Consider the following 22,074-nt stretch of genomic DNA (forward strand, 5'->3'; position numbering starts at 1 on the left):
AGACTTTGACCCAGCAACTGAAGGAATGGTGATATAGATCTAAGATAGGATGGCTGGGATGGGAACTGGCAGGGGTGGTGAATTTGTGCCTGCTGTTCATGTCCTTCTAGTAAATAGAATTTACCAGTTTGGAAAGGTACTGTTAGTAATGGGAATTCAAAGAAATACAACCTTTGTGTAATCTCTCTGTAGTTTAACCATGGAGTCCAGGTATCATTCTAGTGGATCCATGTTGTGCTCCTTCATAAGTCAGAATATCCTTTGCAACATTTAGTGCTTAAAAACTGCTCTCTGTACTTCAGTGTAGTCTGACTAAGATGGGATATGAACTGCTCTGTAGATAATGGCTAATTATGGATCAGAACTGAGTGTCATGAATTAGTACTGAACAACCTGCTTATAATTGACAGAAGACCTCACTGTAATTTTTTAAAAAACCATGCTGAAGAACTGGAGATTGACAAGTGTACCCCCTCTCCCGCCACCACCTGAAGGGGAAGTCACTTCAAGCCAGGATAGTACCGAGCAGAGCACCTTACCTTATAATTTTGGTAAATTATTAGACTTAAAATGAAGAATGAAATTAGTGAACACTTGGAAAAATTAACTTAATGAGCCTGAGGAAATGAGGAGAAAGGGAAAGAAAATATTTCTGAAATACAAGGGAATTTTAAAAATAAAAATGAGGAATTTTATTGTGACAATACACAGGTGCCGAAAGGTGAAAGAATAGATAACGCAACAAAAAGGCAAAATTATTCATATGGATAGTGTCCACAGGCATAGAACGCAAAAGCAAAGACGTAAATTTTAATGAGTTCAAGAACTTGGGCCACGGTTGGGAATGTAATGAATAGTTTTACAAATCACATTACAGGAAAATCAACACAAACATATTCACTTGCACGTTACTGGGGATGAAGGATCACAGTGATGGGAAGACTTAAGAACTTTGGGCTATTCTCTTAGAACTGAATAATGACATGTTTCAGCCCTTGAAGATCAAGAAGGGGTGTTATCAGGCAAACACTAATAGCTTATTTCTACTGGACTGTAACAAGGAGAACATTTTTGAAATAATGAGAAAATTAAATATGGAGTTTAGAAAACTAATTATACAGAGGGCAGTTAGAATTTAGACTTTTCACAAAAAATGATTTCCTTTTAAAGGGTAGAAGAATGGTCAGTAGAGTGGAATTAGGTCAATTTATGTGCACAAAAACATTAGCACAGATTTGATAGCCCTAATGATCCCCCAGGAGAACAGTGCCATCCCTACTTTTGGAGGACTTGGTCAAGAAAGGGAGTTCATAATGAGGCCAAACAGGCTCCATATCCACCTCCAAAACCTTCCAACATGAGCCAATGGTAGGCTGTAGGTAGAAGGAAGAGATTCCTAGTCAGCCGTGCCATTGAAAGAAAATCGGAGCCTCGACCATCACTATCCATAACTCTAGACACAACATGCAAATCAAAGTACATGTTGCCATAGTATCTCTGACTCCTTAAGGCGTAAGGATCGTTTGATCCACAATGGTGTACTCAACAACTGTTGTAGATCAAACTGTGCCACCCTACAGTATGGGGTTTGATCTCGGTTCTGGCTGGAGTAGATTCAGATCAAGCCGTCATACTGTGCCATGGTGAAACTTGTGCTGGTGTGGGCCGGAGAAGAATGAATTCTTCTGTGAATACTGCATCCTTCTGTAACTCGCCAATTATGTGTGACAGCTATCAGTTGCCACTTTAGGAAATTCTGAGAGGAGCTAAACTTCTGAGCTCTGTTGCTAAATCTGTCAATGACACAAAATATGATGAAAAACAGTGAATTTTCAGAGACCAGACCAAGTACTCTAACGATTTGCTATCGCTTTAAGTTAATCCGTCAGGAGCTCCAAAAGAGTCTTGTATTGCAACACCAGATTCACAATCCTTTTCATTTGACAATTACTTTTGATATATATGTTCCATACTAGTAAAAAGAAACTCCCATTCAAAGAATGGTGTGTGTTTTTGATTAGAATATATCACACCTTAATTTTTAGACATCATGGAAAGTAACACCAGTCATTCATGTTTACACACTATTGTTTTAAATTAACATTCTGATATGCTTATGCATCAATTATTATTTCAAAAAAACTGGTATCTCCAATGAATAATCTCTTCAAGATAACCATTAAAAAAGATAATTCTGGGGATGTGAATCTCACTTATAAGGCTGGCATTTATTGCTCCTAGGTACCCTGAAGTGATGATAGCCAGACTTCTCGGAACACTGCAAATGGTCCTGTACAAAACGCATTTTGCTCTGAGTTAAGAAAGAGTCATCCATTGTCATGAATGAGTTGATTTTTAAGACAATACTGCCTCTTTTATTGATACCACGTTTTATTTCCTTAACATTTGACCTGATTTCAAAACTTGCAAACTGCCTTGTTGGTTTGGAACTCACTTCCTCTGATCATTTGTCAGAGTCTTCTGCATTACTAGTTCAGTGGTAGAAATAATTGAATGAATTAATTAAAATTAACTGATTGTTGTTACCTGAATCATAGGAGATTGCACTTTGGAATCATTTCAGCAGCTCAGTTTAACAAATCTACATTGTGGAGTACTTTTGGGGCTACAGCAATTCAGCTTTTGTCAGTGTCATGGAAGAAACAGATGACCAATACATACATTAGATAGTAGGAACTGCCAATGCTGGAGTCTGAGATAACAAGGTGTGGAACTGGATGAACACAGCAGGCCAGGCAGCATCCAGTCCTGAAACGTCAGCTTTCCTGCTCCTCTGATGCTGCCTGGCCTGCTGTGTCCATCCAGCTCCACATCTTGTTAACCAATACATACATACCTTACAAACAACAATGATTTTCACACTGAACTATTAACAATTGTGATGCATCTGATACAAGCATAGACCAATTATTTTTAGGTCATAACGAAGAAATAACTCCAGCATTTATTATACTTAACAACGAGGTACTTAGTTGCTTGATAATACAGAACTTGATTATTGCTTAAAAAAAGGAGACATGATGTTGAAGGTTAACTTGAACTTAGCAAGAATACCAAATCTCAGCAGGAAGCAACAATTCACAGTGCACAAATAGTATCTTTACCAACAGGATACAGCCATTACAAAAAATTGAGTTACAAAATTTAGACAGTGGGTCCTACATTAAATGTTAGCCCACAATTGACTAGCATGACTCAACAATGAACAGTGTGTGAAAATTACACTAACTAATTTAAGTTTATCAATTGGGCTTGCATATATATATATTCATAGAGAGTCTATCCTCTGCAAACATAAACAACATGTCTAGGTCTTGCACATTGTTCAATTAAACAAAAAGCATGGGGTCACTTGTGGAATGCACGAGGAAACATGACAATGCCTTGACCAGAGTCCATTTACCAACCAATTTGCACTCTCTTTCTCATGCAGTGTGAATTAGAGCTCCCTTTGGTGTTTGACTTTTCTTGCATTGACCCTGACAGCTGGCCTCATTCAGCTAAACTAGCTATTTCTGACTGTTTTGCAACATTTTGCTTTTAACTCTTGGCTATGCACTGAACATTTATAGATACTCCAGAAATCCCAGACGGGTAAAGTTTTGATTAAACCCCACTAACAACATTCTGAATCTGTTCTTCCACATGCTCATTATTAAGCACAATTCTCAACTTTTAAATTGGATAATAAGTAAATCCATTGGAAAAAAGGTGATTCATATATTAAAAAAGGATTTAAGTAATTGCACCCGCAAAGCCATCAACGGGAGTTGAGTGCAAAGGTGCAACTTCCACTGTCATATCAACGTAGACATGGGTATTTCTGGGCAAATGAGTCATACATCGTGAAATAAATCCAAAAAATTAACATATCATTCACAAATTTTAATACAAAGTCAGAAATACTAACAAAAACAATGGTATTGGAATTCAACTGCCAGTTGATATCTCTATAATCTCAGCAACAGAATTAAATCCAATATCTTCCTCAATAACCACAGTGTTACTGGCCAATTTCTCCTGCTCTACTGTAACACAGTTTCTGGTAGTGACTCTTTCTCCATAATCCTCAGTGTCTGGAATAATTATTTCTATTATATCTTCATTGAAAGATTGCTGACTTCCTACCAATGCCTGTGCAACAACATCTTGAGGGGGGTCTCTATCCACTCCTTCAGTGCTGTTCACCTGCTGGAATGTAACAGTGGATTCACCAGAGTTCTGGTTTTCAAGGCTTGGTATTGCATTCTCCTTGTGTTCTGTATTTGGGATTTCTACCATTTCAATGGTGTGCACATAAAGGTTTAAAACAACACTTTCATTTTCACCTGAATCAACAGTCTCTTGGTTGATAGTGTTTAAGCCATCTTTCTTAACCTGCTTTGGAGTAGAAGCAATAGTTTTGTTTCCAGGGCTTTCTTTTTCCAAAGAGGCAATAGCTTCTGCAACCTCTCCTAAACTCCGTGTATCACTTTTCTTGTGGGATGCCCGGTGTCTCTTTAAACTTTGGGTCATGGTGTACCCTTTTCCACATACATCACATTTAAATGGTTTTTCAGTCAAGTGAATTCTCTGGTGTCTGCGAAGCTTAGTAGCAAGGGTATATGCCTTCCCACATTCGTTACACTTAAAGGGTCTCTCTCCAGTGTGCAAGCGTTCGTGAGCTCTAAAAGTGTGTGGATCCCTTAATGTTTTACCACATATTGTACAGAGATAGACCTCCCCAGTGTGTGAAATCCGGTGCCTCCGCAATTCGGGCAACTGAGAGAAGAACTCTCCACAATCCTCACATTTATATGGTTTCTCCCCAGTGTGGATTCGTTGGTGGCCCCGAAGATTGCCAATCTGCCTGAAGGCTTTGCCACAGTAGGTGCAAGTGAACGGTTTTTCACCTGTGTGTAACCTCATGTGGTTCTTCAGCGAGCCTGGGTTGGCCAGCTCTTTATCACACACACTGCAGCGGCAAGCTTTTGGGTTACCGAGGTTCATGGCCTTTAGGCGGTGCAGCTTCTTGTGAATCCGGAGGGATGGTGGCCTGGCAAATGCCTTTCCACATTCATTGCATACGAATGGACGTTCGCCAGAATGCACCCGCTCATGTTCTCGCAGATCCCGCTTCAACGCATACGCCTTGTCACATTGCTGACATTTGAATGGCCGCTCACCCCTATGCAGCATCTGGTGGGCTTTTGAAACAAAAGGTGAATAGAAGACTATTTAGCGAAAAGCAAGCAACCTGTGCAGAATGATCTATCAAAACATGCATGTCTGTCTGTTCTTGGTCACACTCTTGTGATTAGTGGATCTTACCTTAGGGATAAATGAGCCTGATGTCTGTTTATTTTAGCCCCTCAATTTTCCTTTAACTAATTCATTACCTTCTGTGGAGAAGTATAGTGCTGCAGCATGTTGGGAGGTACATGAGGATGCAGCTGAAGTTCTACAATGGTGGGAAAACTCTTCCTTCATTTGGGGCTGGTGTGTGTTCATGCTGTTGACACAACAATGATGCCAAAGTGCTCACACATTTTACAGTGAGCTGGGCCACTCACCATGTAACCTGTGAAAAATGCATGTTAACTGCTGTTTGCCCAACAAAGCTGCAATACAGCCCTTACTAACAAACAACTAGGGACTCTCTTTTGTCAAGGTGGGGAAAGGAACTAATTCGCACTTCCTTTGGGTTAGATGGCTTCAAAATTGCATGTCAAGTGTGAAAGTCTGTGGCAGAATCAGTAATGGCGTGTGTGGGTGTGCAATGCTCCAGACTTGTTAATGGCATGCATGTATGAATGGAAGCTAGGGCTCGAACATTATTGGAACTGGACATATGCATGCAAGTGGACAGCAGTTCATTCACTCCTGAACTGTGCCTTATAAATGATGGCTAGACTTTGGAAGTCAGGAAGCCAGTCACTCACCATATAATCCCTGGTTTCTGACCTGCTCGTGTGTCCAGAGTATCTATATGGCAAGTTTCTGTTTCAGTGTTTCTGGTCAGTGGTACTAACAGAATGTTGAGGCTGTGGATTCTCTGATAGTAATACCATTGACTATCATGGGAGATGGTTATATTCTTAGTTGAGATGGTCACTGTATAGCATTTCTGTGCCACAAATGTGACTTGACATTTATCAACCCAAGCTTGGATATTGTCCATGTCTTGCTGAATTTGCACACCGTTGCCTCAGTTTCTAAGGAGTCACAAATTGTGCTGAATGTTGTGCAATCATCAGTGAACATCCCCACTCTGACCTTACAATGGAGAGACATTGATGAAGTGCCCGAGGATGGTTGGGCCGAGGATACCATCCTGAAGAACACTTGGATTGATGTCCTGGGTTGATAATAACTGACCAATAACTGCAACCATCTCTGTATTAGGTATGACTCTAATCAGCAAACACCTTCCTCCCTGATTCCCAATTACTTCAGGTTTGAGAGAGCTCTTTGATGCCCTACCTGGCAAAATGCTGCCCAATGTCAAGGGCAACCACTCTCACCCTATTTCTGGAATTTAGCTCATGTCACTGTTTCGGTAACGGTCAGAATCCAACTGGTCCAGTATATGGAAAACCCCCAGGTGTTATTAGAAAGGCAGGAAAGTTCTCCCTGACATACCAACATGGCTAAAACATGGGGTCCTAATGTGAAGAAAATGGCTTGTGTTTCATATTTCCCCAAGTACAACAGTGACGACATCAAATAATCTTAAACTCTCAGGATAATGAAGCATGCCACATAATTTAAATTCTCTTTCCCTTTCCTACATTTAAAACAGATTGATGCGGTGTTAAAAATCAGGTATTCCACAAAGAAATGCAAGACTATTAGATGATCATCCATCAGCTACCTGCACAAGCAGCCTGATAGTTTGTTCAGATGGGAAGTGCCAGTCATACAAAAGGTACTGGGTCCTACTCAAGCAAGCCACATTGCTGCTGATGAAATAGTACACTTGGTGAAGTCTGTACATCAGTCTGACAAACCCCCTCATTTTGACGTAGGAAGCATTACAACAGGAGACACTGAAAGGCACACAGAAGTATTTCAAAAATGGTTTAAGTCAGCATCAATAGGTAATTGACTCTTACGTAAAACTTGGAAGCATTTCCTCACTGTTCTTTCATAAAGTTTACTGGTCTACAACTACAACAGGTAAGACAGAGAATACGATGTATTTTAAAAAAAGTCCACAACTCCCTTTCTGGTGTGAAAATGACCACGATAAATTCTGGGTAGCCCCTTCCTTTTACCTCTGAAACTCTCCTCCGAGCTGTAGCTCTTCCCACACTCTGTGCACAGGTAAGGTTTGTGTCCGGTGTGAGTGAACCGATGCTTCTTCAGGTGGCACAACTGGATGAAACCCTTTCCACAGTCGTCACACCTGTACCTCCTCTCACTGGGGTCAATCTGGGAACTGTCACGCCGGCAGAACTTGCTCCTGCTCCCGGATTTGGGTTTTGGCTTACGTTTGCCAATAGCTTGAAGTTGTTCTCCATTTTCAGCAGGATGCTTGAGCCCCTCTCTCTCTTTGCGTGGCGTGGCCAAATCACTCTCTGATTTCTCTTTTGCTCCATGATTCCCTGAAGATTTGACTTCTGTGTTTTGAGAGCAGCATTTCTCTTTTGCTTCTTTAAGATTTTCCTGGTTGTCTCTCAACATTGCTTTCTTTCTAGTGCCCTGTTTTGGTAGCTGCTGGTTCAGCAACTGTGAATGGAGTCCAGTGTGCTTTTGAGCTTTCCCAGCTGCAGAGGTTCCAAGACCCTTGCTGCACATCGATGACCTCAAGGTCCTCTCGCCAAGTTCACACTGATTAATTTTATTCTGTCTTTTGGACTTGATTTCTCCAGCGTCTTGTGCCAATTTGTCATTTTCAGGGTCATGCTGTTTCTTAGTATTATTACCCTGTTTGGAGACAGGAGCTGGGGACTGCACTTCCTCACTGTTATTGGCCCCATTCGATTTTGATTGTCGTCTCGAAGCAACCCAGCTCACTCTCTTCTCTGATGATGTATTCTGAGCTTTGTGTTTGAACTGAAGCCTCTGTGATCTCTTAACTGGCTGATCTATTTTAACTATGTTCTCGCTTTCTGGCTGTTTTTCAGCTATCAGTGATTTGGTGCACAGTGGCATGGACAGAGGAGACCCGGCTGGCATGTCATCAGCATGTGATGATGTACTATCCTTGGGCTCTTCATTCAGGACATCTGTTAGCAAAAAGTCAGAGCATTCAATATACAAGCATGTCTCTATGTAATGATAGGAAATTACCTATCTAGCTCAAGCAATAAAATTGTACAGTAACAAACCTCTCCACAGCAACTCTATTGGACTGAAGCTATTATCTAAGCATAATTAATATTTAAAGTAGAAGTATACGCTGAGTATTGTGTTTCAAAACTCAAATGTGTGAAGCAGAAATCAGCTGCTTACTGTTAACTTGTTCTTGGCAACGGTCTTTTGTTAAAATACCACCTAAAGACACTGTGGGAGCAAACAAATTTGTAAAAGCCGAACATCATGAAGATCAAGTGACTATAGCTGAACATCTCCATTCATGGGTTCACATAGCAAAGATGTGAGTTTTAATTGTAGACACTGAACATTCATCTGCTAGTTTCATGGCACCTTAGGTGTTATTCTACTTAGCAGGACTGGCTGAGGAAAAGACTGTTTCCTTTCTAGCAGGAATGGAATACAAGTATAAGGATAGGTATTAACCCATCCAGTCAATCAAATCAGACCATGACTGATTTGTACATCAGCTCCATTTACCCATTTTTGATCCCTATCCCTTGATAACTTTACCCATCAAAAATGTATTGACCCCAGTCTTGAAAATCACAGCATTCAAAGTTTTTTTTTTCAGGAGAGAGTTCTAGATTTTGACCAGCTCCTGATTTCACGCTGATTAGTACGGCTCTAGTTTTAATATAACGGTCGGCTGTTCTGGAATCCTCCACTAAAAGAAATGGTTCTTTATATTGGGCAAATTGAATCCTGCCATCATTTTAAACACCTCAATTAGACTACTCCACTAACTTCTAAACTCAATGAAATAAACCCAAATTGATGCAACTGGTCCCCATTATTTAATCCTTGAAACAAAAATGGCAGAACCAGAGATTGAGATTTACTTATTAAAAGCAGTTGAACCAGAGACTTTGCCCTATCTAGCAAGGGGGACCAAAAATAAACTTCCTATTTACTGGGAGTGGTAGAAACAGAGAACTTATTCTATCTACTGGGAATGGAAAAACACTGCAACTCAACAACCAGAAGAGTGGTGGAAACAGACAGTGTGTTCTATTGATAAGGAGCGAATGAACCAAACACTATGGTGCAATGTAGCGTGTATACAGTCACATGACAGTATTCTTGCAGGAATACTCCCAAATACACATCACTAGTATCCACAAACACAGCAACCTTTAAATCAAAGTAGTAGATTCCACGTGCAAGTATGGATGATGATTCTACATTGTATCCAAGTGGAACTTCAGAAACATAAATTGTACATCCTCTTTATGGAACTATGGAAACCATCAACTACATGGTATTTACAATGAAGTATGATAACAGATTGCATACCGCATTTATCTGTGAGAACTTCAACTGTCTCCTTGTCCGTATGTGCATTTTTTATTTTGTGTGTGACTTGAACTTGATTCTCCTCTGGCCATAGGAGAAGTTCTTGGCCCAGTTCAATAGTCTTAGAAACCCTGTAATAGATTTTTCCATAAAACTGGAAAATGACTGCATTGCTTTCTGCTTTTGTTTTCGCCTTGTTTGCATATCTGGGGAAAGAAAAATCATCAAGTTTACTAGCCAACTTTTAAGGCTGGGTTTCTGTAGATACTAACAGCTGACCATCTGAACAAATCACAGTGCCGATTACTGAACTATTTACAAATGTATAATAATTGATTTAAAATACCCACACTACGCTCATGTATGTCCTGATTCTGAGGCAAAGCAGAAGCACAGAGATATCCCTGAAGTGCTGGAGGGTGGGGCAGAGACAAGGAGGGACGGAGGAATGTAACTTGGAGAAATAAGGGATTTTGCTAATAAATTATCAAAGTAGTTTCACTGTTTATAACACCTTCTGAACCTTTTGAGCAGATTCATACTGTGCTAATTCTCCAGTATCCTCTAATACATCTGAACCCTTTACATCATGAAATAGTTCCCATGTAATCCACTTTTGAGATCTATCTAGGATGAAACATTTAGATTTGAGAGAGTAAATCAGCAAATATTTTAGCAGAAGTGAGTAAATCATCAGTTTACAAACAAGTCATGCAGTGACTGGTACTGAAGCCCCTTTTTAAATTTGATTTAAAAATATTTTAAAATACTAGAATGACATTATTCAAAAGATAAGCAGGTGGTCACAAATTAAAAGCACGTAGAATAAGTAACAGTCAATTTGACCGTTTCATGACTATCTTCAGGGTGTTTTTATCTTACAAGCTTTGTGCATCTTTAAAATTCATTGTCCTTGCACTCTGTGCATTGGGAAAGTCAGAAAAAAAAACAAACAGCGTGACTGCAGCAACTTCTCACTTTTGCGAGGGGACTAATAATTAAGAAAAGGAAAAAGAATCAAGTAGATTAAACTTTTGCTGCTTTATTTAGCCCTGGAACGATCAACAACTATGGGAGGACTCATCAGTCTTTAAATTCCGTTTGATCACGCTGAAAGGCTGAGGTAGGTCCAGAACTTAGTAACACTGATTGAGGAGTGACTATCTTACTAAGTCAGTTGATTTTAAAATTATGAATATCAAATTACATTGATGACAGAACAAGTAAGTAATTTCAGCAGATAAAAACATTGGAAGCATGTCAGTATTTGGAAGCCTCCATTGTTAGAACAGCACTCGAAACTAGAAACAATTACTTTGTTGAATGCTTTCAGGTTTGAGCTAGTGACTCACTATACTGGATCAAGATGCCAACACACATTACCTTCTTAGCCCTTTACAGGACTTTCATATTTCAATCCTCTAAAACTGAAATGAGAAGTTAGCCACACAATTACAATTCAGGATAAATCAAAATGTAACAACAAATATTCTCCAAGATTGTGCCTGAGTGTATTATATGTATATATAAAGAATATATTACCTCATCCAGTTTGAGAATGACTGGTTGACCCTCTGTAATTCTGGTAATTCTACTTTGTCACCATTTTCTCTAAACTGTGGTAAAGATAATCAGTCAGTCATAGTGGATGAAAGAATGAAAGAATGAAAAACACCCAGATTAATTGTGTATTCACAGTCAGACCACTGTCACTGTTTATCACACAAAGGCTGTCTGTCTAGTTGCCTGGCACTTACACTGCACTGCAACTTTGCACACCTCACTTTAATAAAGGATGTCAACATTATTTATATGTTGTAGGTCTGTTAAGTCAGAAACGTGTGATTATTTAAGACCTTAATTAAAACTAATAACTCTCCCAAATACATGCTATAAATCTAACTCATTTCAACAATAGTCATTTGTTAACAAAACATCATTCACAAGAACACCTTTCCACCAGACAAGCCATCATCGGTCACATCCTAATTTTGCTTACTTGTATGGAGCTAACTTACAGAATACCAGTAAGTGAATATTAGAGTGCAGCCAACCAGGAGTGATTTATTTCATTCCTGCCAGACAGTTTTTGCAATTTTTTCTACATCTCAGTTTACTCTTGTCCGTATCGGGCAGCTCCTGGAATCCGATGGGAGGTGGATGGTTATGAATTTGACTTCTTGGCACGTCTTAAAACTGCTGTGCTCATGTTAAATGCCAAGGACTCAAGCATACTGACAATTACAATGGGATTTGATTCTGGATTCGTTATTTAAAAATATGCAAATCACCAGCAAAACCTAAAAAGCAGCAAGGCAAAGATAAAAATTTCAATGAACAACATGCATTTCTACACCAGGGAATGAAAGATCTCCACAGTAATTTAAAGATTCATCATTCTGACCTTTAATTGCCAATTTGGACTGATGAATGTAACTATTTGTTATCCCCCATCTATCATGCAGTCTCTGTATAGGAGAATTTACTAACATATTCCATACCTCCTTTGAAATGAAACATGGTATTCCATTTACATCATCACATTCTAGTTTTCCTTCGAGTGGTCCAAAGAAAACACCTCTGGGAAGTGCCTTAGAAACACACCAGATGCCCAGCTTTTTCTTCTGAGTCTGGGAAGGCCCTGCTGCCAGACCAGGAGGGAGTGTGTAGAAGGCTCGGCAGGGCCACCCAAACTCCACAGGCGTATCTTTTATAAAAGATGGCAGGCCATGCACTGGACATCTATCTTCAAAAAACTCCTGGCAGTCCTCACAGACTAAAAGAAAAAAAACAATAAAATTTACACAATATTTAAAGCTTAAGACAAAAGCAAGTTAAATATCAGATTAATGCATAAAGCTGTGGATGCTCACTGAATTCTGTCTTGGTGCTAAAATGTTAAACATGGTTAGTTGCTAAGAGACTTTATACTGAAACATTCTCAGTACTGCTGGGAAGTGAAAGAATTATGAAAGCTGTGTAGTTTCCTGCCCGCACACTCAAGCACAATTTTGCAAGTACAACACGAAGCTCCAAAATGGAACAAACGTAGGAGAACACTATTTTAATATAGTAATGATCTTTATCTTTGCATAGCTTCAACTATTCAATGGCAGCATTGGCAAGAGTGTATATGGTGCTGGATGATGTCCTTGTTTTTTCTGTTCCATTTCATTCAATCCTACTTAAAAGCATCTGTGAAAAATAGCTAAGAAACTGCACTGCCAACACTCATCATGCCCATTTGTTTGAGTGCTTTATGTGGTACTTTGGAATGTTTCATTTATGTTAAATGTGTTAGAAAAATACAAAATGTTGCTGTAGTGTTAATATCTTGTAATGTAATCGCACATACTGGCCATGTATTAGCCATTCCATTAGGGCTGCTTAATCACAGGCAAGAATGGAAACACTGGTTTATTTTTCCTCTTTCCCCTTAGCCTAAGGTACAGACACAAGCAACATCCTTGTTTCAACTGTTGCCTTAACAGAGATCTACTAACTTAATACAAATTGAGAATTAGACACCATCGTCTGAGTCAGTTATGCCATTAGTGATAGCTTTTTCTTCAAAAGAATACATACAGGAGTTTACTTACATAACTGCTGCTTATGACCTGGTGGAATAAGGCCCTCTTCAGTTAGCCCTCGCTCCTCACTTTCTTCATTTACTTGTGGCATTTTTTTGGAACATACCTATAAAGAGAACTCCTTTTAATTCAAGGCTAGAAAAATCAAACAGAACAAATGCTACCTATTTCAGTCGTCCACTCCCAAGGGAATCTTAACTGAATCCTGCCCTAGTCAAAATGACATGCATTTAATGAATTCTAACTTCTACCACAGGAAACTACGCTTGAATAAAAGAGTTTAACTCAAATCAAGCCGCCTCTCATTCAATTGCTGCAATGGGGAAGGGTTAAATAGGGAGTTTTAAAAGTTGAGGATGAGTCTGGTCCAACACACCATGGATCACCTCTCCCTTACTTCTCACACAGCACAAGTTACCAGAAACCTATTGTCTGAAGCAAAGAGGCTCCATGCTCTAATTACCCAATGTATAAGTGTTGTTAAACATGGTCTGTTCATGGAGAAACCAAAAACAAATGAGTGAAAAAAGAGAACAGTCTAATTTTATTTATTATTTCATGGGATGTGGATATCACTGACGATGTCAGCAAAACTGTGCCTAGGCTGAGTGGCTTTCCATTCCAATTTATTCTCTTAAATGAAGAAAATCCAACAAACTTAGTTCTAATGATAGATTTCAGTAATGCTCCAGGGTCTATATGTACAATGTTAAAACTGTGCTTGCTTGAAATGCTAAGGCAATCAATCTAATAGCAACTGAACTATTTACCTAACATATTTACACACAGAGACCCACATAAATTACTATTCATACTATATACATGACACATGATGTGAATATTTCAATTCCATTCCCTTCAAAGGCAGTCTGGCAGTTAAACATATGGATGCAGTTTGCTGTGACATCATTTGCATGATGCAGGCCAAGCATACTGATGCCCAGATGAGTTCCATATGGAACACAGGGATGGAGCCTTGAGTCTACCTCTAACTCTCTTTGCAAAGGCAAGAGGAAAAGTGGTGACTGGCGACTGCCTGATGCAGCATGCACAAAAACACAGAGAATGCAAGGAAGACACAGGAGGTGGGAGACTTACATAAAGTATCAAAAGAAAGTGTTTGGTAGCCAATTGGAGACAGAAAGGAAAAGAAACAAGAATAGAAGACAAAGGATTTGGGGGAATTACACCTACAAGAGTAACCCTGCTATAGGAAAGATATTGTGAAACTTGAAAGGGTTCAGAAAAGATTTACAAGGATGTTGCTGGGTTGGAGGGTTTGAACAAAAGGGAGAGGCTGAGTAGACTGGGGTTATTCTCCCTGGAGCATCAGAGGCTGCGGGGTGACATTATAGAAGTTTATAAAATCTTGAGGGGCATGAATAGTTAAGGTCTTTTCCCCTGGATAGCGGAGTCCAAAACTAGTGGCATAGGTTTAAAGTGAAGGGGAAAAGATTTAAAAGGGACCTAAGGGGCAACATTTTCACACAGAGGGTGGTGCAAGAATGGAATAAGCTGCCACAGGAAGTGGTGGAGGCTGGTACAATTACAACATTTAAAAGGCATCTGGATAGGTATATGAATAAGAAGGATTTAGAGGGATATGGGCCAAAGGCTGGCAAATAGGACTAGATTAATTTGGGAATATCTGGTCGGCATGGACGCGTTGGGCCGAAGGGTCTGTTTCCATGGTGTACAACTCTATGGCTCTACGAGTAACACAATAAGTCATGAAACGTTGAATATCTACTCAATTGCGACTGATATCCTATTAATCAGATGGTCAAGATTAATAAGAAAGTGTTTTAAATACACAAGTCTTGGTAAGAATGTAATCCTGTTCTCTTAGAAAGAGCAGGCTCTGCATTTATCTGTTACTTGTTATGAGGCCTGTGCCCCGCACGGCCTAGTTGATAGTTCGAAGATTACGACTGGTTTTCGCCACTCTGATACTTCCCTCTTCCTCCCTTCCTACAGCGTGATCTAACCTGATTTGTTGTCAAACGCGATCAAACTCCATCCCTGAGCTGAAGGCACCAGCATCACCAACAAAGCCGCCGCGGGACTTCATATTTAAACGGACAACCTACCCTGCTTTGCTTCCCTGCAACAACATTAATTCGCAACAAACGTTCCGGCCCCATGTCCACGCCCGTCTCAAGAACTCACAAATGTGGAGGAATCACCTGGAATGTAGCAAACTGAAAAATGATTAATATAAGCACTCTCTGCGTTATATTCTGGCTAAAATTTAAACCAAAATAAATATTGGCATCAGTTATAATAAGGACCACTTGTCAGACAAACTATAGCTTCATAAATCATTTTTTCACCATGATTTGTGCCCAGTAAGTGACAGGTTTCCTTTATATTTTTAAAAAAAAGGAAGTAACAAGTCACAAGGCCAGACCCTTGAATTTGTATTTATATTCCTGAACGTAAAGAGGAAAGTGCTCATATTAAATAACCCTAAATGAAAATTTGGAATTGTGTTCTGAGTTGAAAAGACAGGTTGACATGTGAGATAACAAGGTGTGGAGCTGGAGGAACACAGCAGGCCAGGCAGCATCAGAAGAGCAGGAAAGCTGACATTTCGGGTCTGGACCCTTCTTTTCCGAAGACGTTTCTGAAGACTTTTCCCCACTAGCCCCATCACCCCTGGCACCATTCCCTGCAACTGCAGGAGGTGCTACACCTGCCTCTACACCTCCCCCCTCACCTCCATGCCAGGCCCCGAGAAAACCTTCCACATTAAACAGATGTTCACCTGCACATCCGCTAATGTGGTCTATTGTGTCTGCTGTTCCCGATGTGGCCTCCTCTACATCGGGGAGACCAAGCGGAGGCTCAGAGACCGCATTGTGGAGCACCTACGCTCGATTCGCGACAAAGGACAACACCTCCCAGTCGCAAACCACTTCAACTCCCCACCCCCCCCGCAATTCCCTGGACAACATGTCCATCCTGGGCCTCCTCCAGTGTCACAACGATGCCACCCGAAAACTGGAGGAACAGCACCTCATGTTCCACCTTGGAACCCTACAACCCAATGGTCTCAATGTGGACTTCACGAGCTTCAAAATCTCCCCGCCCCCGACCTCATCCCAAGACCAGCACCCCCTCTCGTCCCCGCCTCCTTGACCTGTCCGTCTTCTCTCCCACCTATTCGCTCCTCTCACCTCACTGACCAACCTCCACCCCCACTTCCTACCTACACTCACCTTTACTAGCTTCATCCCCACCTCCTTGATCTGTCCGTCTCTTCTCCACCAATCTGCTCCACTATCCACCTTCTATCACTGCCTCCCCCTCTCTCTATTTATTTCAGAGCCCCCTTCCCCTCCCCCATTTCTGAAGAAGGGTCCAGACCCAAAACGTTAGCTTTCCTGCTCCTCTGATGCTGCCTGGCCTGCTGTGTTCATTCAGCTCCACACCTTGTTACCTCAGACTCCAGCATCGGCAGTTCCTACTATCACATAATTTGGTTAGTTTTTCTCAGAAACTTAGGTCGGAAGTGCAGTCGCTAGGCTTGAGCTTATCATTTTTTTTCTCTAATTAGTTTAAGGAATCCTCCCAAATCATGCCCATATATCATTTGAAAAGGACTGAATCCTGTGGACTTAGTGGCATCACTAATGGCAAACAGTAACAAGGTTATTCCTTTATCCCAATCATTCAGACATTATTGAAAATAAGCTCTGATCTTTCTCCTTAAAGCTTCATGCCAGCTAAGAAGATACAGAATCCTAATGGCACAGAAGGAGGCCATTTGGCCCCACCATGCCTGCATTCACTCTTCAAATGAGCTTCATAACCTAGTGCCAACCTCCTGGTTTTTCCCCATATCCTTGCACACTATTTATATTCAACTAATCATTCAATGCCCTCTTGAATGTCTCAATTGATCCTGCCTCTACCACACTTCCAGGCAGTGCATTCTATACCCTCACTACTGCCGAGTGCAAAAGGTTGTTCTTATATTGCCCTTGCTTCATTTGCTTTAAATCTATGCCTGCTCATTCATGTCCTTTTACAAGTGGAAACAGTTCCTCCCTATCCACGCTATCCAGCACACTAAAGATGCTTAGACAGCACCTTTCAAACCCACAACCTTTTCCATCTAGAAGGACAAGGACAGCAGATACATGGGAGATACACCACCTGCAAGTTCCCCTCCAAGCCACTCACCAACTGACTTGGAAATATATTGCTGTTTCTTCACTGTTGCTGAGGCAAAATCCTGAAATTCCCTCCCTAATAGCATTGTGGGTCAACATACGGCACACGGATTGCAACAACTCGAGAAGGCAGCTCACCACCACCTTTTCAAGGGCAACTGGGGACGGGCAATAAATACTGGCCCAGCCAGCAATAGTCCAGTCCTACAACTGAAGTAAAAAAACTGAAGATTTTGGAAACCTCTATCAGAGCTTCTCTGAGTCCCCTTCACTCCAAAGAGAACAGTTCCAACGTCTTCAATCTAACATTATAACTGAAGTTTCTCATACCTGGTACCATTTTTGTAAATTTCTTCTGAGCTCTCTCGATGTGTTTACATTCTTCCTAAAACACGATGTCCAGAGGTGAAGTCTAACAAGTGTTTTATACAAGTTCAGCATCACCATCTTTCCAATGCTCCTTGAGATTGTGGATAAGCTGAAGACCTGAAATATTTTATTCCCAAGCATGAATTATTCATTTGAATATTTGCCATACAAAATTTGACCTTAATCTGATTGTATTTCTTTGAGTAATCCATATCTTACCAAAAAAACTGAACTAACTTTTCCACTACCATTTTCCCCAATTGCATTGCTTCAGGAAATCTTGTTGAAACATCCATAATAGCTAAAAGATATTTATTCTCACTCTTGATGCTAGATACAGGTCCTACATAATCAATTAAGATGTTGCTAAATCATTTTTTGAAAGCTGGCCTCACAATTAAGGCAGAAGTTTAATTGATAGTTGGTGTTTTCCCACTACTTGACATGGAAAGGCAGGTGATGGCCTAGGGCCATTATTGCTTGACTATTAATCCACAGAATACAGGAAATGGGGAAACATGGTGGCTCAGTGATTCCCTCCTTGGGTGAGTGCCTGTGTGGAGTTCGCACATTCACCCTGTGCATGCTTGGGTTTCCTCCGGATGCTCCAGTTTCCTCCCACATTCAAAAGATGTGCAGGCTAGGTGGATTGGCCATGCTAAATTGTCTGTAGTGTTCAGGGATATGTAGATTAAGTGGGTTATAGGAGAATGTGTCTGGGTGGGCTCCTCTGTAGGTTGGTGTGGATTTGTTGGGCTGAAGGGCCTGTTTCCACACTGTAGGGATTCTATGATCTGGAGACATGGGTTCAAATCACACCCTGGCAGATGGTGGAATCTGGATTCAAGAACAAACAAAATATCTGGAATGAAGAATCTAATGATGACTGTGAAACCATTGTCGATTGTTGGGAAAACCATCTGGTTCACCAATGTCCTTGAGACAAGGAAGCTGCTATCCTTACCTGGTCTGGTCTACATGTGACTTCAGACTCACAGCAATGTGGTTGACTCTTAACTGCCCTCTAGGCAATAAGGTAACAAATGCTGGCCAAGCCAGTGACACCCTCTTCCCATGAATAAATAAAAACATGCATTATATGCCTAACAAAATTTCATGATGTTTTCATGAAATCTTGATCACCAAAATTGTTCTTGTATTTTATCCTGTATTTTCCTAAAACCCAAGTGACTTGAGATTGTAATTTCCTAACCCACAGGTGAAATGCTGCGTAATGACTCAAATCATTTAATTCTTACAAGATCCTGTTTTTATTTCTACTTTCAATCGATCTGCTAACTTTAGTCAAAGATTTAAAGTAAGGCTGCCTTTGGTGGTGCTGAGGAGTAAGTACAGATAAACACTGCCTTAAAATAATCAACTGTTACATTTTCTAGTCCCAGAAAAAGTCTTAACAAAAGTCAAAGATATTTTTAACTTGCAGTCTGGTTTCAGTTCCAGTCATATTTCTCAACAACTCTTCCTGTTTTTGTGCTCAGTTCTACCAAATGCATGTTTCTTTAAAAGATTGGTGAATGTCTCTTTTAACTTCAATGCATTCCTATCCAGCCGAGAGCCCATACTTTGTTATGATTGCAGCTGAAAGTAAAAGTGGACAAGCCAGATCACAGAGTGATTGACCATAAGTTTAATGTCTTTTCTTTCATTTGGTTATCATGGTGGCTAATTATTGAACATAATCAAAAGAGGCTGCCAATGTACTTTTAACAAAAGAACATAAGTTTATTACACAAACACAGGGGGCTAAAGCTGGCCTGTTTATCTCAACTTGTAACAGTATAAACCTGAAAGAACATGCTGGAAATCAGAATTAAAAAGCAGAAATAGCTGGAAAAGCTCAGCAGACCTTGTAGCATCTGTGGAGAGAAATCAGAGTTAACATTTCGGGTACAATGACCCTTTTTCAGTACAGATGGTTGCTCGGAAAAGGTTGTCTTTTATGCAGAACGTGGAGTGGGGGGGAAGGGGTAATGAGTAAACACTAGATGGAGATAGCACCCGAAGAGAAGAACAGTTAGACAGACAAAGGGTGTGTAATGGTCAGCCTAGGAGAACGAATACCTACTAACAGGGACAATTAGTGGCTAACATTGGGTTTTGTGTAATAGCAGACCACGTGATAACAAGGCCCGGTGTGTGGGGATTGGGATAAGGTCATGGGAGAAGGTGCCTCAAGCCTTAAAACTGTTGAACTCGATATTGAGTCCAAAAGGCTGTTGAGTTCCTAAGTGGAAAATGAGGTGCTGTTCTTCCAACTTGTGCTTTGCTTCGCTGGAGCACTCCAGCAAGCCTGATACAGAGATGTTAGCCAAAGAGTGTGGTGGTGTGTTGAAGTGGCAGGCAACTAGAAGCTCAGGGTGTTTTTTGCAGACAGAATGAAGGTGTTCTGCGAAGTGGTCGCCCAGTCTATGCTTTGTTTCCCCAATGTAGAGGAGAGCATATTGTGAGCAGCGAATGCAGTGGACTGGATTGAGTGAAGTGCAGGTAACGCTATGCTTTACGTGGAAGGCGTGTTTGTACCCTTGGATACTGAAGAGGGAGGAATAAATGGGCAGGTGTTAGCCATTCTGTGGTTGCAGGGGAAGGTGCTGTGGAGGGGATGTTGGTTGTAAAGTAGGAGTGGACCAAGGTGTCCTGGAGGGAACAGTCCCTGTGGAAGGCTGACAAAGGAGGGGAGGAGAATATATGTCAGGTGGTGGCATCTGCTGGAGGTAGCAGTATGTGGGCTAATGACCTTCTGGATGTGGATGATAGGCAAAGACGAAAGGGTCTGTAACAGTATATCTCAATGTATCACTCTCCCTTTCTAGGTACATAAAATAATAAAGGTAATGTTCTTTTTTTTATAAACATACATAACCTCATTATAATCTGGTTGCAGGTGCAATTTAACGTGGATAAGTGTGGTGCTGGAGATTGGGTAAAACAACATGGAAGGCAGTATAAGCTAACTGTTACTATTTTGGGGAGTGGGAGATTTGCTGCGGTGATACAACAGAGGGACATGGCATAGAAAGGAACTGTAGAAAGGAATTCCAGGAATCTCAAGGCTGAGGTCCAATTCCACCTTCTGGAAACAAGGACCCACAGAATCCATCACCATTGACATAGAATTTCCTAGTTGGACAACCACACTTGGTAGCGAGTGTTTGCCACTGGTGATGAAGGGAATGCATAGAGTATTTGACTTCTGCAAAACCAGAACCAAGCTACTAAAAATAGTTACAAGCAAATAAAACAGTTTGCCTGATGGAATAATATAGCTTTTTGCATATGCTTAGTGTATATGACCGAGTGTAAGATGTGAAGTGACAGTCACAAGTGTAGAGGAACAAAACCCAGAAAGAAAATAACTTGGAAAGCAGCAAGAAAAAAAAACAAGAAAGACAAAGGATAACATTTTAAAAAATAATAACCAGCTGTAATTAAGATATTGGAATCAGCCAGGGAAAATAGGTTCTGATCTCATTTTCTTGAGTGGATAGTTGTTGATTCCCAGGCGAACTACTGGTCAGGGTTTCATACATAGGAAAAGAATGAGCCATTTAGTACCTCAAGCCAAATTTTCTATTCAGTTAGATCAAGCTAACCTGTATTTTAAGCCCAGATATCCACCTGGATTTCATAACACTTGATATCTTTGCGTTATAAAAATCTATCAATCAGGTTTTGAAATTCAACTAGCCTCAGCAGCATTTTGGGACAAAGAGTTCCAGATTTCCACAAAGCTTTGTGTGAAGAAGTGTTTTCTGAAATCACCCTGAATGGCGTTTCTCTAATTTTAAGGCTATGCCTCATTAATATGGACTTCACCACTGCAGAAACTTTATTTTCTCTATCCATCCCTGTTAAATTCTTGAATCATCTTCAACACATGGATTAAATAACTCTTAAACTTCTGTGCAAGTGGACCACATAGTAAGCACTTCATGCATGAATGAGCTGTGTGGACTGTGCTTCAAACAAGTTTGGGCTATCTGGTAGGATCTTCACAAGTAGGTGGCCCATGTGCAAGTCCTTCAAATAAGATAGACCACATAGTAAAAGCTTCATGCATGAATGGGTCACATAATGTTTCATGGGTGGATGACATATATGTAGTATTTTGAGATATTGTTAGATTATGACAGGTACCATGTAAGTATGGGTCATTTCTTCCATGATCTATACAGCTCAATTACACTTGAGATGTGGTTTTGATGCTTCCTTTGCCCCCAGAACAATATTGTTTCCCCCTAGGAGATTTCCAATATTAAATTAATTTGTTTTGTAGCTCATGTTTCTGCCTATCATCAAATACA

General features: G+C 40.5%; 1 protein-coding gene across 2 annotated transcripts; it reads right to left on the reverse strand.

Moving 5' to 3' along the window:
• Window positions 1-2,348: 2,348 nt before the first annotated feature.
• Window positions 2,349-15,403, reverse strand: znf408 (zinc finger protein 408). 2 transcript variants are annotated; one of them, XM_020525620.2, is made up of 7 exons: window positions 15,296-15,403; window positions 13,215-13,311; window positions 12,117-12,391; window positions 11,158-11,231; window positions 9,616-9,821; window positions 7,278-8,231; window positions 2,349-5,207 (listed from the first exon to the last, which is right to left on the reverse strand). In XM_020525620.2, the coding sequence occupies exons 1-7, from the start codon at window positions 15,347-15,349 to the stop codon at window positions 3,952-3,954; spliced, it is 2,916 nt and encodes a 971-aa protein (XP_020381209.2). In that variant the 5' UTR covers window positions 15,350-15,403; the 3' UTR covers window positions 2,349-3,951. The 2 variants fall into 2 exon arrangements, with proteins under 2 accessions (XP_020381209.2, XP_020381208.1); XM_020525619.2 differs by having other exon boundaries at window positions 15,194-15,297.
• Window positions 15,404-22,074: the final 6,671 nt, after the last annotated feature.

This window comes from Rhincodon typus, chromosome 17 (assembly GCF_021869965.1).
Source record: "Rhincodon typus isolate 14 chromosome 17, sRhiTyp1.1, whole genome shotgun sequence".
NCBI lineage: Eukaryota > Metazoa > Chordata > Chondrichthyes > Orectolobiformes > Rhincodontidae > Rhincodon > Rhincodon typus.

Excerpts from the sequence above, each read along its gene's own strand:
- znf408 (XM_020525620.2), bottom strand. The coding sequence starts at position 15,349 with ATGGGGCCGGAACGTTTGTTGCGAATTAATGTTGTTGCAGGGAAGCAA. Across the intron at positions 12,392-13,214 it reads AGGTCATAAGCAGCAGTTAT|TCTGTGAGGACTGCCAGGAG; the intron begins GTAAGTAAACTC and ends TTTTTCTTTTAG. Across the intron at positions 11,232-12,116 it reads CATGTTTCATTTCAAAGGAG|TTTAGAGAAAATGGTGACAA; the intron begins GTATGGAATATG and ends TCTTTACCACAG.